The 17,695-nt window shown below is 53.9% G+C and overlaps 1 protein-coding gene across 2 annotated transcripts in view; it reads right to left on the reverse strand.

Moving 5' to 3' along the window:
• SYNJ2 (synaptojanin 2) overlaps positions 1–17,695 on the reverse strand; it is a 128,486-nt gene that overhangs the window by 37,625 nt on the left and 73,166 nt on the right. For both annotated transcript variants that reach the window (XM_075554328.1, XM_075554329.1), the window contains exons 6-11: positions 14,120–14,181; positions 6,652–6,748; positions 4,227–4,399; positions 3,424–3,505; positions 2,716–2,865; positions 2,472–2,637 (exon numbers count right to left, since the gene is read on the reverse strand). In XM_075554328.1, coding sequence (XP_075410443.1) covers positions 2,472–2,637; positions 2,716–2,865; positions 3,424–3,505; positions 4,227–4,399; positions 6,652–6,748; positions 14,120–14,181 — 730 coding nt within the window. The remainder of the gene's footprint in view (positions 1–2,471; positions 2,638–2,715; positions 2,866–3,423; positions 3,506–4,226; positions 4,400–6,651; positions 6,749–14,119; positions 14,182–17,695) is intronic.

Genomic DNA, 17,695 nt, shown 5'->3' on the forward strand with positions numbered 1-17,695 from the left:
TTATGAGGAAGAGCTTCAAATACAAGAGCAGTTAAATATTGAGAAAACAGCCCAGCCCAGTTCCGATCAAGCCCATAATCCCCATATTAGCCCATATGTTTGATACCAATCTAGAAAGTCCTCTTCAGACTCACGAAGCACATGCAATGATGCCGAATGCAGGAAGATCACAGGCCAGTGGGTGGGAAGTCTTGTGGATCTAGTGGTAGTGTAAGTATCTCAGCGTTAGCATGGGTTTCCACGTGGGTCCTCTGGCTCAGGGCACTGGTGTACTTTCATGCATCTTGTCAGCTTCTATGTCTCCCTGGGTGTCAGCGAAGAGATAGTGTGTCTCCCATCTCTAAGGAAGAAATACAGGAATTCCCAGAATCCTCAGGAGAAGGCCATGCCCACACAGAGGCCTCATTGGTTATATCTTGAGAGGCCTGACCACCCTTACACTCTTAATCCTCTCAAATTGACACCAGATGATGTAGCTACCACACCCACCCTGGAGGGTCTCCTGGAGTCAGAGTGGTCCACTAGCCATGAGTTTGCTTTGGTTTGGTTATTAGATGCCAAGTGAGACATCCTCCAAAATGGAAGTGGGAAAGGTAGAAATGGGCAACCCAGTGATTGGGAAGATGAGCAGAAGCATGTCTGAAGACACTGCCAAGTCCTAAGATGTAACCTGTACCCTCTTACGAGGCAGCGAGGCTGGGTCTCTCTCTTCCATCTCGGCACAGGCTCTGTGGGAAAAGGTGTCCTTGACACACACAGACCAGAGTGGAGAGAGCAGGGGGAGGGGTAGCCGTGGCTCAGGGGGCACTGGGGATGGGAGGGCTCAGAAGAGGGTAGTGGTGATGGCTGCCCAACATGAAGCACACAGTCAAGGGCACTGAAATGCCCATCTCAACATTGCCGAACTGGCACATGGCTCTGTTGTCTGAGCCCATAGTTTGACCACCAAGTTTTAACAGAAGAAGAAACCAGGATGTCTGCTAGATAATGGACAGACTTTGGCTGGTCCTGCTCCTGAAAGGAGACCCTGGTAACCTCCTTCTTCCCCTCTGTCTCCACAGGCTCCCTCAGGCACCACGCAGAAACAGGCCACTTGCCTGGTGGGAAACTTCAAGACCATTATGCCTGCCAGTGGGACTGAAAGCCCATTTGGGCTGAGGGCATTTCTGGAATGAGTGGCACTGAAAGGCATCGGCATTGAATGCTGCACAGACTCTATGGAAGTTTCCTTGAACCCCAGTGCCTCTCAGTGTGGGAGAAGAGCCAGGGCCATAAAGTGGAAGAGTGGGTCCCATGCTAGCTTGACACACACAGACCGCAGGGTAAGGGGTGAACAGGGTCCCTTGGAAATAGGTATGGGCGTCCTGATCCTGACACCCAGGACGTAGTCCCACGTAAAAACAGGTGCCAGCAAGAGGGGCCCGTGCACAACAGAAGGAAACGCTGCCCGGTCCTGCCAGCCTCACAGTGGCTCCTGTGCCTGAGCCCACGGTCATAGGCACTGTGTCCATCTGTCTCCTCGAGGGCCGTCCTCTTTCTCACTGGCCCTCCCCTTAACCAAACGTGACGTCCTTTCTCCAGTCGCTGGTCTCTCTTGACAACGTGTCCAGAGTACGTAAGACGACGTCCTGCCATCCATGTCTCCAAGGAGCCCCTTGGCCTTACTTCTTCCAACACAGATGAGGCTGTCCCGTTAGCCGACCGGGGCGCGTGCCGTATCCTTCTCCGGCACCACGATTCCAATGCATGGATTTTTCTGCACTCTGCTTTATTTGTCATTCATCCGAATGAGGCCACAATCAGTGTTAACTGCGTCCTAAACCTAATCCCGGACCCCGGCAGCGTGATGGATTATGAGCTGGGCTGTTAGCCACTAGGGTCCACAGCTAGGAACCCCCAGCTGCGAGCCACTCCTTGGGAGAACAATAAGACTTTCTCTTCCTGCAGAAACCAGCAGTCTCAGATAGCCACAGGAGCAGCTCCTGCCTAGGAATGGGCTTGGGTTTGCTTTCACTTGAAACCTAATCCCTTCGGAGCCGAGCAATGTCAAGAGCAGACAGGGACACAGGCAAGCACACGGCTGGTGGGCAATGGCCCAGGGAGGCTCCCTAGGGACTGAAGGACGCCCGCTGAGTTGAGGGACATGGCCTTTCACCCCGAGCGGGCTCCCTGGGCTCAGACTTCTGGCCACCTGGACTTTGAGAACACAGCATCTGTTCTTCAAAGCCGCCCCCTGGTGGTGGCATCTGCTGCTCAGGTCAACCGGTCAGAACATTAAGATGAATTATGAGTTACGCCAAAGTCCTGAGAGTGGGAGATTCCCATTGCACCCTACCTGGGAAGAGGGTTTCTGCCACCCACTGGCTGGGACTGTGGGCGGAGAGGTAGAATACAGGACTGGCAGGCCTGTCCCCAGCCCCTCCCCTCCCCTCCCCTTCCCTATCCTCCACACAAGCAGAAAGCCCTCTTACCCAGAAGGGCGGTGTTGTCCATGAGCACACGGCCCTTGTCGGCCGACTCCTCGCTGCAGACGTCCCCCACCAGCAGAAGCTTGATGGCCTCCTGCTTCACCCCCTCTAAGAAGTTGGACTGGATCGTGCGTGACATGGATCGGGCGCCATCTTTCAGCTTCCCCACCTGCCATGGGCCGGGGCCGGGTTAGTGAGTGGGTCCTGCCGCAGGGCCCCGAGACCACCCCTCCTGAGGGCTCCCTACCTTCGCCTTTCCTTCCAGGGCCCGGCTGCCCGTGAACACTCTGCTCAGGCCATGCCCGTTCAGGGACCACATGGCTTTGAAGGCCTCCAGGAAGCGGTCAACGATGGGCTTCGAATGCAGCCCCAGGCTCTCGAGCTGCAGGTGGAGGACCTGCAGGGAACCCAGGGTGTCACTGGGACAAAGGGGCCCTGCCTGCCCCTGGCACCACCAGGGCCATCCTAGTAGCGCCTTATCTGGGCCCTGGAAGAATGTTAACCACCAGCAGGGGAGGGAGGGAGGGGGTGGTTTCTGGCTACAGATGCATTTCCCCTACTACACAGCCCCCTCACTGACGAGCTCTACCTCTGAACCACGACCTCTGACCCCATCCTCGCCTCCACAGCAGGCCCACACAGCAGCAGAGCTGGCCTGCCTTCCTCCTCCAGTGTGAGCCAGGGGAGGTCCATCCAGGTCCGCACACTCCCTCCTGGGTTTGACTCAGTGCCCCCCCAGCCACCCCACTCCCCCACCAGGAAACCTGGCCTGTCTCCACCCGCCCAGCAGCCTGGTCCCAACAGCCATGGCGGAATGCCTGTCTCTCAGGGTGCTCGGTCCAAAGAACGAGCATGTGCGGTGAGTGTCCCTCCCTCTGGACGGGGCAGCCCGCGAGGCCTCGGCTCAGCCCTGGCTCTGAGGGAGGGGAGAGGGCGGCCGCGGACAGGCACTGACCTCGAGGGCAATGAAGCACTGCACGGTGTTGGTCCGGTCCAGGCAGTCCAGGCAGTTGGTTCTCAGGGTGCCCTTCTGGAAGCTAGGACAATGGCCAGAGGTCACGGGCACAAATCCCATCTTGATGAAGGGTCAACAACAGACCCCCCCCCCCCAACAGGGTAGGGAGCCTGTACCTGGGCCCAGTTAGCCATCAGACCATGTGCCTGGTGGATCCCAGGCTGAGCAGCCCGCACCGCTGTCGCCCAGCACACTGCTCTGGGAGAACGGGGCCTCCCCCTCAGCTCAGGGTGGGCAGCACCCCTCCTGATGTCCTGACAGGGCCACTTGCTCAGTTCTGGTTTCCTGGAGCCACTGAGTTCCCACCTGCTGCTCCAGGGGCTGATATCCCTGAGGAGGACTCAGGTTGGACGCTAAGCGGGGAGGAGTGTGAGCGGTGAGTGTGCTTGGTGGCTGAAACTGAGAGACCAATGATTCCCACCCACCCGAGGCATCTCTAGAGGAACGCTGGTCTGCCGACTTCCGGAAGTCCAGGAAAAACCCTGAGGGGCCAGTTCAAGCCTGATGGGGGGTGGGGGGAACACCATGAGTCAGAATCCACAGTGGGGGGGGGCGCTGACTCAACAGTTACTGCGAGGTCCCTTTTATGACTCCATTCCTTTGGCCAAACAGCCCAACTGCACTGCCGGCTTGAAAAGTCCCCAGAGCACACATCAGGTTGTAGGAAGGGAAGAGAGGCAGCTGAACTCTGCCCCCCCCAATTGAGGCCCCCCAGAGAGCCCCCTGCTCCGCGACTCACTCACCGGGGACTCACATTCTCGCCCTGGGCGAACACTTCAAACTCCTCCCAGTGCAGCTTCAACTGAGGCCTCAGCAGGTGCTCCAGCCTGCCCAGCTTCCCCCCTTTGGCAAACTGGCGGAGGTCGAAATTGATCATAGGGGTGTCGGCGCCGTGGCAGGACGCCCATAGCAACTTCTGCAAAGGAGGAGGGGGAGAAGAGTGGGAGATGATGGCTTGTGTCACCTCGCAGCCCTGCGCTTCCGTCAGTCTGGCCGGGTTTGGTTCGGCAGCCGAGGGTGCCCTGAGTCAGCCACGCGTCCTGACTCAGACGGACTCTCCCCAGGGGGGACAGACGCAAGGGGGGCCCTTGCCTGCAGACTGGCAGAAGCTCCACCCCAGGCCAGAAGCAGCTGAGGCAGAGGGGGCTTCGGCAGACATGACACCCTCAGGCCTGGGGAGGCCCGCTTAGCTCTCCTCGGGCCCCAAGCCCAGCAGCATGCAGCTGGGCTGTGGGTCATAATCCAGCCCACGCTGCCGTGGCAACCAGCCACAGCCTGAGGGAGGGCTAGTGCCTGGCAGATGACAGTGGGCTGTCAGCCGGGGCCAGCCTTGGCTGGGCCCAACATGAGCTGAAGGTGGGAAGTGCAGGACACGGCCACTCTGCTGCTCCCCGACCTTCCTCACTCCCGAGGCCTGCAGCACCCAGCTTTCTCCACGGACAGCCACCTGACCAGGCCCACTGGCCACTTACACCCCACCCTGCACCCTCATGCCCAACCATCTGCCCATCTCGGAGGTGCAGCCACCAAGCACTGAGAGCCTCTGGGTCATCCAGGCTGGCCTGCTGGCGGATGCACCAGGACGCATGTCACCCTGGCTTCCTTCACGGAGAAAGGCTTGCAGTGCACGAATCAGAGCGAAGTCAAGGTGCCTGGCAGCACGCCCACCCACCAGGCCATCAGGAAACTTAGGTGGTCTGTCAGGGCCAGCGGGGAAGGAGGTGTGACAGCAAGGCAGGCAGAGCCCAGTCTCCTGAGTTCTGAGACAGTGTCTATGAGTCAGTCTGAGCCGGGACGTACACTCACCCACTGGGAGTAACTCTACCTGTGTCAGCAAGTGGGGGTGACTGTGGCCCCTTCCCATAGCTCCAGGGGCTGGGAAGACAACACTTTCCTTTGCGGTCTTATATGTTGTTGCTTTTTAAATTGTGATACCTTGTTTCTTGGCTGCTTACCGCTTTGGGATTCTCCTATCCTTTCCTTTTTTATTGTTTGCTGGTTTTTCCCCCTCCTCCATTAAAATATGAAACCCAGATGGGAAAAAGGAAAACACGCCTTGTTGCTAATAGCAACAACCCAGACAGGAAACTCGGGTCTGGCCACAAGACCCAGCAACCCAAAAAGTCCAAATTCCAAGGCGGGGCTTTCTCAGTGGGTGAGATAAGAGCGCAGCTGCCCTGGGCTCCAGCCAGAGGCACCGGCAGCCACCTTCCTTCCCTGGAGACGGGCACCATGCTTGGGAAAGGAGCCCACTGCCGTCCCCTCTATCCCGACTCATAGCGACCCTGGAGGACAGGGGCTGCTCCTCAGAGTTCTGGAGACTGGAAGTCATCCCAGACAGCCTCAGCGTCCTCCCTCAGAGTGGCTGCTGGGCTTAAACTGCCAGCAGCACCTTCTTATTCGACAGCCACCCAGACGATCGCCAGGGAACGGAAGTGACTTGACAGCTCAAGGGTGGCAGCACTTGCCCTGGAGAAGGCTGCGTGGGGCTCCCCCAGGAGGTGAGGGGCCCGCAGAGTGGATCGCATGTGCCCCCCACTTCCTGGGCTGAGAACAAACTCCCCAGAGAGCTCATGGCCCCGGGCAGCGGGACGCTGCTGGGAATCTCGCTTTGACTTGGGGCAGGTCTTCCCCAACCCCAACCCCAACTCCTCATATCGAGGCAACCCTGCCTCCCGGGGGCCCTGCAGGAGCGAGGGGAACTGCCCCAGTGGGTTCCCAAGGCTGTAACTCTCTACAGGAGCAGAAAAGGCTCATTGTTCTTGCTTGGAGCAGCTGGGGGTCTTGAACCTTGGCGGCAAGCTTGTCAACACAACAGGGTCCCCGGGGCTCTTCCTCAACGGCTTGGGTGGAGGCTCAGGCACCAGGGTTGTCTGTCGTCCCGTGTTGGGGATCTTTCTGTCTGCAGACCAACACGGACTGCAGCGAACCACCAGGACTACTCTGCTCCACAGGCAGCGAGTGGTAAAGGCGGGCTTGGCCACGGGGACCCGGTTCTGACGCCGTGGTGAGGACACACAGCAATGCTTTTGCGGAACCCTCAGCGGGAGCCGAGCATGCCGGGAGCACCCTGCGTGTGGCACTCCTCCCCCCTCGCCCCTGCCTCAGAGCCGAGGCAGGCAGCTGGACAAACGGACGGACAGCTGGGGGCTGATGGGGCGGCCTTACCTTGAAGGCTCTGTTGAGAACGTCCTCGCCACCGCGGCTCCCTAGCAAGTTCACGACCACTTGCTTCCCGTACTGCTCTTTCAGAAGAACCATGTGCCTGTAATGGCAGGGGCCAGGCAGCCGTGTCACCGGGGCTCCAGACGGACCGCCCGCCTGCCCACCCGTGGGCTGGGTGCACTGGAGACCCCGGACCCGGCATGGAACAGTGAGCCAGGGCAAGCCCAGTGGGCCAGGCGTCGGCGGTGTGGTGGAGTGAAATTTCTTAACGTGGCTCTTCCACGCTGGTGTCTGTAAGTCCCACCAGATGAGTGTGCGGAGCTGTTAAATGATTGCTCAATGCGAGCAGTGTGCACTTGACGGAGGGGATGGGTCTATTTTTGGTACCACCCTCCTGGCTGTCGGGATGAACCATCTTCGAAGACGCAGCAGAGAGAGGCCGTCTGAAGTGGCAGAGGCCAATGAGACCAGATGCATCAGAGACTGCTCAGAGATGCGGTCTCCTCAGGTGGCCGGAGACTAGGGACCTGTGGGACCGAGTCGCAGGTGGGCTGCTTTTCTGGCCCATGGTGGGGAAAGCCAAGGGGCCATGTGGCTGAGAGACTGAGGACTGGAGAGAGACTTGGCCGCTGGCTGAGATCAATGATGGTATATTTACTGTCCACTGATCCTTGTAACCTGTGGACATCTCTAGTGAACACTGGGTCACCTAACGAGCGTGGTCCGTGAGTTCTGTGTGGCCGTGGCACACGGGAATCGTGAAACCCGGCATAGGTGCAGCGCGGTGTGGGAGGGACACTGGTGTCTGAATAGGTAACAAAGGATGGAGTGTGGAGGCGTGTTGGATCCCTGCCTCGTGGCAACAGGTCACACCCGTGCCCCTCCATCCCCATTCATGTGGGATGGCAGCAGAACACCATGCACGAAGCCAAAGGTCACCGAGAAGACAAAGGAAAAGCCAACGTGGAGGTAGAAGAAACTCTGAATCTGCCTCCTGACGCGGGTTAGCTAGAGCCAATGGAAACAATGATGACGTCAAGGAGTCGAACAGAGCCTTCCAAAAGGCAGCTCCAGAGGACGAAGCAAAGCAAGCTAGCGAAAGGTGCCGAGACCCCCGGCTGGAAAACCAAAAGGGAGGAACATGCCCAGCCCGGATGTGAAGCGGTCTGGGAAGGATGGTTGGCGTGAGAATCGGCGATGAAAGATGGAGCCTGGAGACGTGTCGGACCCCTGCCTCGTGGAAGCAGGGAAGCCAGAGTGTGGCAGTTACATCATCTCCTGCCAACTTGAGCAAAGGGGTGGAGTCTAGCTTTTCAATCAGTTCAAAGCCAATGAGGCCTCTCTGTGTGGGCATGGCCTTCTCCAGAGGATTCTGGGCACTCTTCCTCCCTGGAGAAGAGAAACACATTCTCTCTGCTTTGTCTTCCTGCTGACAAGCTACAAGGAGCTACGATGATGGAGCCAGAGTCCTGGAGCTGGAGGAGCCACGTGGAGCCCCACGCCAGAGCTGAGATTCTTCCACTGCCACTGGGGCCATAAGACTTTCCACCCACTGGCCTGTGATGTTCCTGCAGTTGACATCATTGCACATGTTGTGTGAGTCTGAAGAGGAATTTATAGACTGGTAGCTGACATTTGGGCTAGTAATGGACTTATGGACTTGATCTGGACTGTGCGGGAATGTTTTCTCAATATACACTTGCTCTTGTATATAAAGCTCTTTTTCACACACGATTGTCTAGGACACGTCTACCTACCTCCATGCTGTTTATTGCAAATGGGATGTTGGATTAAAGCCAGAACCAAGAGAAACCTCAGCAGACAGACTCCCGAACACTCTGACACTGGATGGATAAACGGAACGGACCCACTGCTGTCTAATGGAGTCCAGCTCACAGTGGCTGTGGTGGTTAGATCTTAGGCCAACTTGATGGTGCCTGTGGAGTCAACCTGTCAATCAAGTGGGAGTCTGGCCCTGCCCCCTTGGGGGTGTGGCCTTTTAAATGAGAGCAACCATGAGAAAGTCTCTCTCCTGCCTTTCACCCACCCCGCTGGCTGGGACTCACTCTGTATATGCCTCCAGGGGCAGCCCCATGTGGGCCGCTGACCTTGGGAGCCAACCTAGGAACTGTCAGTGCCCTGTCATGTCCCTGCAGACCTTGGGCCCATGGGACTGTGCACCCACAGGCCTGTGATCTCCCTGCATCCTGATTCCCCAGAGGAGCATCTGAAGAGGGCTCTGGCTAGCATCAGACCCGGGGACTTGAGTTGGACCGGGCCGGGATGCCTCCTTGATGCACAATTACTTCTTGTTATCCAGTTCTTTCTTATCTCTGTATTAAGAAACACAGGGTTTGTTTCTCTAGATAAGCCAGCCTAACACAGAGACCCTACAGGACAGAGGAGAACTGGCCCAAGGCTGTAATCTTTAGGGAAAGGGGTCCTGGAGATGCAGTGGGCTAAAATGTTGGGCGTCCGACTTGCAAGGCCTGTGGTTTGACCCCACCAGCCACACAACAGAAGGAAGATGTCGTAGTCTGCTTCTGTAAAAACTTAAACAGTCCTGGCAGAACAGGGGAGCAGGTCCGTCGACTCCATTCTATACTGTCAGAATGAGTAAGAATCGATTCATCCAGCAGCAGTGTGTGGGTCAGCCTTCAGGGAAGCCAACAGCCAAGACTTTCTCCTGAGAAGGGGCTGGTGGGGTTGACCCACCAGCCTCTCCACGAGCAGTTGAATTCTTTACTCACTGGGCCAGCGCCTCTAAACTCACTGCCATCGAGTCAACGCTGACTCATATGTGGGTTTCCAAGACTGTCACTTCACGAGAGTAGAAAGCCCAGTGTTTTCCCTGAGGAACTGCTGGTGGATTCGAACCACTGACCATGAGGATCACAGCCCTGCGCATCACCACTGCACCACCAGGGCTCCTCAACAGCTTCCCAAACCCTCAATCTGCATACTCCAGCTGATGGACTCTTACTGGAAAGTAGTATAGTATTTTAATGAAAATACCTCTGCCTTTCCCAGGAATAATAACAGGGGAAAGATAGACATCTTTATTAACATATTAAAACACTTTCCAATAAAAGTCATTTGACCTAACGTAGTAATTAGGGTCTCCCAACTGAACTCTGATACTAATGTGCTTGTTGATAAACAAAAAGAGCAGACAATGCAAATCCGAGTACAAATTATGTTTCGAGTAGAAAGTCTGAAAGACCTACAAGTTGCTTTTAAGCATTTTCGTGACACTCCCTGAGATAATTAGACTTGACATTAAGAGAACTATTTTCAGGTACTGCCCGCTGTTTTAAAGGCGTTCTCGCAGCGCTGTGGCACAGGCAGTGGGCGCTAACCACAAAGCCGGCAGTTCAAACCCTCCAGCTGCTCCGAGGGAGACCCACAGGGCTACCGATTCCTGTACAGGTTTACAAGTGGTGGAAACACTCTATCCAGCCACTCTGGGTCAGGATCGTCTGATGACAGCGAGCTGGTTTTTCGTTTCAGCGATTTCAAGGAGCTCTGGGTATGCAGTGGATTAAGAATGGGAATGACCACCAAAAGGTCAGTTGTTCGAACCCACTGGTTGCTCTTAGGGAGGAAGATGAGGCCGTCAGCTCCCATGAAGATTGATCGCCTTAGAAATCCGACAGGGCACTTCTACTGTCCTGTAGTTAGAATTAACTCAGTGGCATGGGTTTTTGTTTTTACATTTTATTAGGGGCTCATAAAACTCTTATCACAATCCATACATATACATACATCAATTGTATAAAGCACATCCATACATTCCCTGCCCCAATCATTCTCAAAGCATTTGCTCTCCACTTAAGCCCTCTGCATCAGGTCCTCTTTTTTTTTCCCCTTCCTCCCCGCTCCCCCCTCCCTCATGTGCCCTTGGTAATTTATACATTGTTATTTTGTCATATCTTGCCCTATCCAGAGTCTCCCTTCCCCCACTTCTCTGCCGTCCCTCTCCCAGGGAGGAGGTCACATGTGGATCCTTGTAATCAGTTCCCCCTTTCCAACCCACTCACCTTCCACTCTCCCAGCATTGCCCCTCACACCCCTGGTCCTGAAGGTATCATCCACCCTGGATTCCCTGTACCTCCAGCCCTCATATGTACCAGTGTACAGCCTCTGCCCTATCCAGCCCTGCAAGGTAGAATTCGGATCATGGTAGTTGGGGGAAGGAAGCATCCAGGATCTGGGGGAAAGCTGTGTTCTTCATCGGTACTACCTCGCACCCTGACTGACCCATCTCCTCTCCTAAACCCCTCTGTGAGGGGATCTCCAGTGGCCAACACTTGGGCCCTGGGTCTCCACTCTGCACTTCCCCCTTCATTCAATATGGTATATATATATTTATACACACACACATACATACACACACATATATATACATGTATATATCTATTTTTTTGCATGATGCCTTATACCTGGTCCCTTTGGCACCTCGTGATCGCACTGGCTGGTGTGACTGTGAACAACTACAAACATCTATATACTCTATCTTATCATTTAGACAGGAGCCCTGTTGGTGTCATGGTTAAGTGTTGGGCTGTTAACTGCAAGGTCAGTAATTAGAAGCCACCGACTGGTCTGTGAGAGAAAGAAGAGGCTGTCTATTCTCATACAGATGTACAGCCTCGAGTACCCACAGGGACAGCTCTACCTGGCCCACAGGATGGCTGAGCTGGAATCAGCTTAGTGGCAGTGAAGTAACCTGGATGGTTGCTTATTAGCTGGGACAAACTGATGAAGCTTTATTGTAAGAAATAACTGGTAAGATATAATAAGTATGATCTAAACATCTGTTAATCTTGTATACACAGGCGTATGTAGAGCTCCAGACTCCAGGTTCTGGGCATGAATTAAAAATAGAAAAAATAGCTCTCTCAGCTCTACATGAAACTTCATGTTTTAAAACGCATGCTGTAGCTAGGCCTGGAACCTTTATTGCCACTCTGAAGAGGCGGTTCGGCTTCTTATCAACGTTTAAGTGCTCACAACACCAGGGGAGTAAGATCAAGAGTTCTCGTTAGCTCATGCTAGGAACTGCTTGTTAAAACCTATCTGGCAAGGATGCCCCCACTGTTTGTCCTAGGGAAACACAGTCTGGTCAACAGGAAGCTAGAGAGTAGACTTGATAATACTATTAAACAAAGACGAAGTTCTACAGTTATTTTGTACCTCTGTTACCAAGACAAGGTAAAAGCCAATGACCTAAGTCTTAATATAATGGACCCACTCTCCCCAGTCAGACTCTGTTCACCCACTGTGACTGTCAACCCATTTCTGCGGACTCCTTAGGAATCTATAAAAGCACAACTTGCTATCTGAAGTTAGGAGGAGGAGGCAAAGGTACAGAAAACCGACTCAGCTGCTCCCCAGAACGCTGACAGACAGGCAAGCTGATGCCACGAAGAATGTCCCCGTCAGACTTGTTCCAGAGGTCACAGTTTAATGTTGGGAGATCAATGTTATCCCACCTCGGTGCCTGGAACCTTATATGAAGCCTCTCCGTTCTCCCTGCATGTTGGAACTCTTGGCATCATACTACCATGTTCAAGTTCTTGAAGCTCTTCCCACATTAAAGCCCTTTCTTTCCATTTCTCACGGTGCGTTATGGTTTGAATTGTCCCCTTCCCTAAAATAGGTGTCAACTTGACTAGGGCATTGTGGGGGATGGCCAGCCCCCCACAACTAATTGCGGGTTCTATAGGCACAATTGTACGGTTAAGATAAAGATTATAGTCAAGTCATAGGTAATAAGGAGAGATAGGAGAGAGACTGAAATAATGGAGTCAGACGCATTTCACAGTAGCATGCTCATCTCCTGAATGGCCATGATCTCAACAGCTGGGTCTGGTCCGTGCACAGCATAGGCCGAGAGGGCAGGAGAGAGGAGGGCGAGGAGGGCAAGGACAGGGGAGAGAAGGCTGGGGAGAGAGCTCTTTATTATTAACCAAAGCTTCTATATCTTTGGGGGGGGCAGACAAGCCCCCTAATCACAGGTAGATATACATCACAGGAAGGGGTTGTACTACAGGTAATACAGTAATGAGAGGGCAACAATCTAGGGGTTTTCAAGCAATAGGAAGGGGAGCGATTGGGGTACACATGTGACAAGATGGGTGGATCCTGGATTCAGGATGGCAGCCTAACTCTGGATGTCACTGAGCAGATTTGACCTTCTCTGGCTCCATGGAAACAATTACTATCCTTATCGGTAGGGTGTGAGCCCCACCTACAGTGGACCAGATGCCTTTAGGGAGAATATCTCTAAGCATCTGACCTCCCACCATGTGCTGGCAAACAGTCTCTAATGTTTGGCATATTTTGGGGGAGACAAAGCTGGGGGAAAGTCCTTGGTATCCCACAGGCCATTATTCTCAGTATTAGGTCACTATCCTCCAAGTTACAAAACGGAGGCAATCAGTCCCTGAGCTGTCAGGCCCAATCTGCAGCAGGTTCATGAGGCAGGATTAGTGGCAGTTATGTTAATGAGTCAAGAAGTAATTTCCAGGATTAGATTGGTATCTCCTTTTGAGATATAAGAGATTAAACAAGCGGGTTAAGATCAGAGGGACCCATGGGGGAGGGGTTAAATTTAAAAAGAGCCGATACCAAGGGCTCAATAGAAAGCAAATGTCTAGAAAGAATGATGGCGACATGTGTACAAACATGCCCGATTCAACTGATGTATGGACTGTGATAAAGTTGTACGAGCACCTCTCCCCCAAAAACGATCAGAGGGACCCTGAAGCAAATGTTTTGAGAATGATGAGGGCAATAAATATACAAATGTGCTTGCCACAATGGATGGATGGATGGATTGTGATAAGAGTTGTATGAGCCCCCAATAAAATAATCTCAAAAAAACAAAAACGATCAGAGGGACCCGAGGACCGCCAAGAATGAAAGGAAAACCAAGAGCAGAGCACTTCCCTCAGACCTGGGGCTCCTGCACTGAGAGCTGTTCCACCCAGAGGCAGACTGGTGCCAAGGTGAACGGGCCCTCGAGGACTGCCAGGCCCATCAAATGTCCAGGAGACAGGGCATTCTGCCGGAGCCAACACAGAGAGAGAGCCTTCCCCGAGGTTCACCCCTGGATTCAGACCTCTACCCCATCAGAGAATTCCTTTCTGATATAGTAGCGCTAGATAACCAAGACACAGGCAGGGAGAGAGTCAGACTGGTGTTTTTTCTGTGACAGCCTTTAGAGAAGAGGGCGGGGTCTAAAGTGGAAACTTCATTTTATAAAGGCCCTTCTTGGATCACGGACCAAGGTGCAAGGCAGATTTTTTGCGTGGGAGGGATCGTGGAGAGCACAGCTGCCTTCCTAGATGGAAGGTAAGTTGAGATTCTGGGCTGGGTCTCCCACTTCCTGTCCATTGTGTGACTGACTGTGTTATGGAAGGGAGACCCGGTAGAGCCCAGGGCTCTGTTATCGAGCAAGCCCTACCGGTCAAATGCGGGGGCGTTGGCTTCGAGGCCTCGGTTGAGTCTCAGATGGTGGGAGCCGACCTAGAGGAAAGAGAAATGACAATTGTGAGTCTGCCAGGAAGCCGCGGTCTCCACATTCATTGTCGGCCACTCTCGAGCCCAGTGCAGGGGGACCAGGCCCCTGCTCCCTGGACTCTGCCAGTAGTGCTCTCACCTCTAGCCCTGGCTGAGAGGCTGGCTGGGTTGCTGGCCAGTCCTGACTGCAACATGACACATGTCAGCTGGGATTCTTCCACAGGCAGGAGAGAAACATCCGAATAATGCCATATTGTATCCCCAAGTCACTCAATAGCACAGAGGTGTAATCAGTCCCACGAGGGAGAGAGACCACCAGCCTCCTCTGCTTCAAGGAAGGCCCTTGATGTCCTCATAAGATTTGAGTTTATCATAATTATCTGCAATCTGCGCTGCCTTCTATTTAGAGCCATCCATTGAACATTGATCTCCATTTGTAAAATGAACTTAAAACAATATTTTTAAAATCAATAACCCCCCCCCCCCCGCCGACATTCTTACTAGAGTTAACTTGAACAGTCTCCTACTGGCTGTATTGGGGCAATTTGAGCATCAAATTACATAAGGACAATAAAAGGATTATAACCTGAGCAGTAGAATAGGAAGCCATGAATATGTACTGATGAGAACAGGTGGCTGGGTAGGTAGATAGGTTAAGCGTATACATGTATGTATTATAAGTAGAAGGATGAGGGTGGATGGAGGGATAAGCAGGTGAATGGGGGGGTTGGTAGGTGAAGTACATGGACATAAAGATGGATGGATGGATGGATGGATGGATGGATGGATGGATGGATGGATGGATGGATGGGAAGGTATCCGGATGGATGGGAAGGTGGGTGGGTGGATGGATGGATAGATGGGAAGGTGGATAGATGGATGAGAAGGTGGGTGGATGGATGGATGGATGGATGGATGGATGGATGGGAAGGTGGATGGATGGATGGGAAAGTGGGTGGGTGGATGGAAGGATAGATGGGAAGGTGGATAGATGGATGAGAAGGTGGGTGGATGGATGGATGGATGGATGGATGGATGGATGGATGGATGGATGGATGGATGAGAAGGTGGGTGGATGGATAGATGGATGGATGGATGAGAAGGTGGGTGGATGGATGGATGGGAAGGTGGAACAGGTAGATAAGGGAGCAGGATGGGTTCTTCCTTACAGTTAAATACTACCTGATAAAATGGGATGGAAAATCACCACTTTACAAATTGTCATCATAAACAACTGTTCAGGTGAGACTCATCATTCGATGGACAGGTTTAAAGGAAGGTCCGCTGAGGAGTAGGAGACTGCGTGCTCTCCAGAGTCTCCCCTGTCCTTTGCTTATTAGCTGGGAAGATGACGGTGTTCACCCAGCGGAGACACTAGGCATGGCTGGGTGATGAGGCCCAGCTTCCCCACCAGGGGCGGCCGCGCACCAGGTGCCTGCTGATTAAACACTGTGAAGGGAGCCCCATGTGGCCCCGTGTGGAGCATTCCCCTGGGGCTCTGTGACCCACATCTGCCCACGAGGAAAGCGCACCATCCCCATGCGAGGGCATTTGACTGAAAGAAAAGGCTTGCTGTCCTCACGGAGGCCCGTGCCATGAGAGTGACAAAGGCCGAGGAAGCTTCCAGGGTAAGGAGGCTAAAGAGACAGGAAGGAGCCAGGGCGGTGCAAAGGTCAGAGGTTCAAACCCACCACAGCCATGGGAAAGGGGCAGGGAGAAGCACTAGGCAGCACTTGGCTGCCGTGGGGCTGCGCTCTGAAGGTGGGTGGAGTCAGCCCAGGGGTACTGCCCAGAAAGCACCATTGTCGTCGACTTTGGACAACACAGCCCTGGGAGAGCCCGGGTCACATACGCATCTCCAGGCATCGGACTCAACTCGGCAGCGGCAGGTTTGGTTCATAACTGGCTTCTCAGTGTGTTTTCTTAATTCAGTAACTCATTATCCCGTATGGCCATGTGTGACACGTTAGCAAGAGTTAATAAAAGCACCTGCCCCTCTTTCCATTTGAGAAAAGCATCCATCTCAAATATCATATTTAGAGGTAACCGTGGCGTTCACGCATCGGGCTTCGATCCATAAGGTCAGCAGTTCGAAACCACCAGCCAGCTCCGCAGGAGAAACACGGGGCTTTCTACTCCCGTAAAGAGTTGCAGTCTTGTGGGTGGGGGAGGGAGGGGAACAAAAGAGGAGTCGATACCAAGGGCTCAAGTAGAAAATGCGTTGGAAATGATACTGGCAACATATGTACAAATGTGCATGATACAACTGATGTATGGATTGTTATAAGAGCTGGAAGAGCCCCCAATAAAATTACTTAAAAAAACAAACGAAAAAATAGTTACAGTCTCTGCAACTCACAGGGGCAGTCCTTCCCTGGCCAGTGGTCCCTGCCCAGCAGTCCTCCGTGCTGTGAGAGGGCAGGGACTCGATGGCAGGGATGAGTGAGGGGAAGGTTTAGGAGAAAGACGGGGCTTTCTCCTCCCGTAAAGACTTTCAGTCTCAGAAACCCACCGGGCGGTCCTACCCTGTCCTTTGGGAGGGGAGGGGGGCTGTGAGTCGGCACTGACTTGACGGCAGGGAGTTTTGTGGGTCTCTTCTCCAATTTTCCTTGGTGGGAAGGTTTCTCCACAGCAACAACCAAACATTCCACAAATAACGTCCAAAGTCCATCCATCCCAGCCCTGAGACCCTTTGTCCCAAGGGAGCAGAGTCTGTGAAATGAACCTTCCTAGTTGCTGACTGCAGAGCGAGCTCCCAAGGAAGGCTCAGGCCACTCCACTGCCCGCTGCTGCCTTTCCCTCCCCTGCTGTCCTCCGTTCCCACTGCCCACACAGCCCGAGGACGCCCTCCTGAAGCAGCTACAGCCCCGCAGAGGGAGGGGCTGCTCTCCTGCTCCCTCAGCAGCACCTACATCCCACGGTACCGCTGGCCCTCAAGAAGAGACAGCTCATTCCGGCCAGTTGGTCAGCTCATACAGGAAATCCCCTCTGACTTCAGGAGGAAGCCGCGCTTTGTTTTAAAAGGGCCCACTCGCTAGGGCGCCTAGTAAGATGAGAACCCACCCAGGGCTCTGTGGCCTCTGTGTCCTGCTGAGTCAGGACAGGTTCTGATCCTGGATGTGCCTGGAAGCTTCTCCCTGAGTCATAAGGAAGCGTCTCGCCTTTCAAACAGGTGGGGATTCCCGGCATAGGTGAGGTGACCGAACTGTGACCAATCTGCCTGTCTGTCCTACGGCGACCCTCGTTACAAAAATGAGCAGTCACGTTAAAAAAATGGTGCGGCTCTTTCCATCCAAAAGTGAGCACAGGACTCGAGTTGACACGTCGCCCACGAGGATACGGGCCAACAAGCTCGTCACCACTGGATGCAAACGTCGAAAATTCCAGTGCGATCCACAGAGACCCCACGAGGGCGGCTCTCAGGAAAACTCACTGCTGTGAGCCAATGCCAACTCACCGCGACCCGATAGGAAGCCTCGTCTTTCCCCTGAGAAGTGGCGGGTGGTTTCCAACTGCTAAC

This window comes from Tenrec ecaudatus, chromosome 7 (assembly GCF_050624435.1).
Source record: "Tenrec ecaudatus isolate mTenEca1 chromosome 7, mTenEca1.hap1, whole genome shotgun sequence".
NCBI lineage: Eukaryota > Metazoa > Chordata > Mammalia > Afrosoricida > Tenrecidae > Tenrec > Tenrec ecaudatus.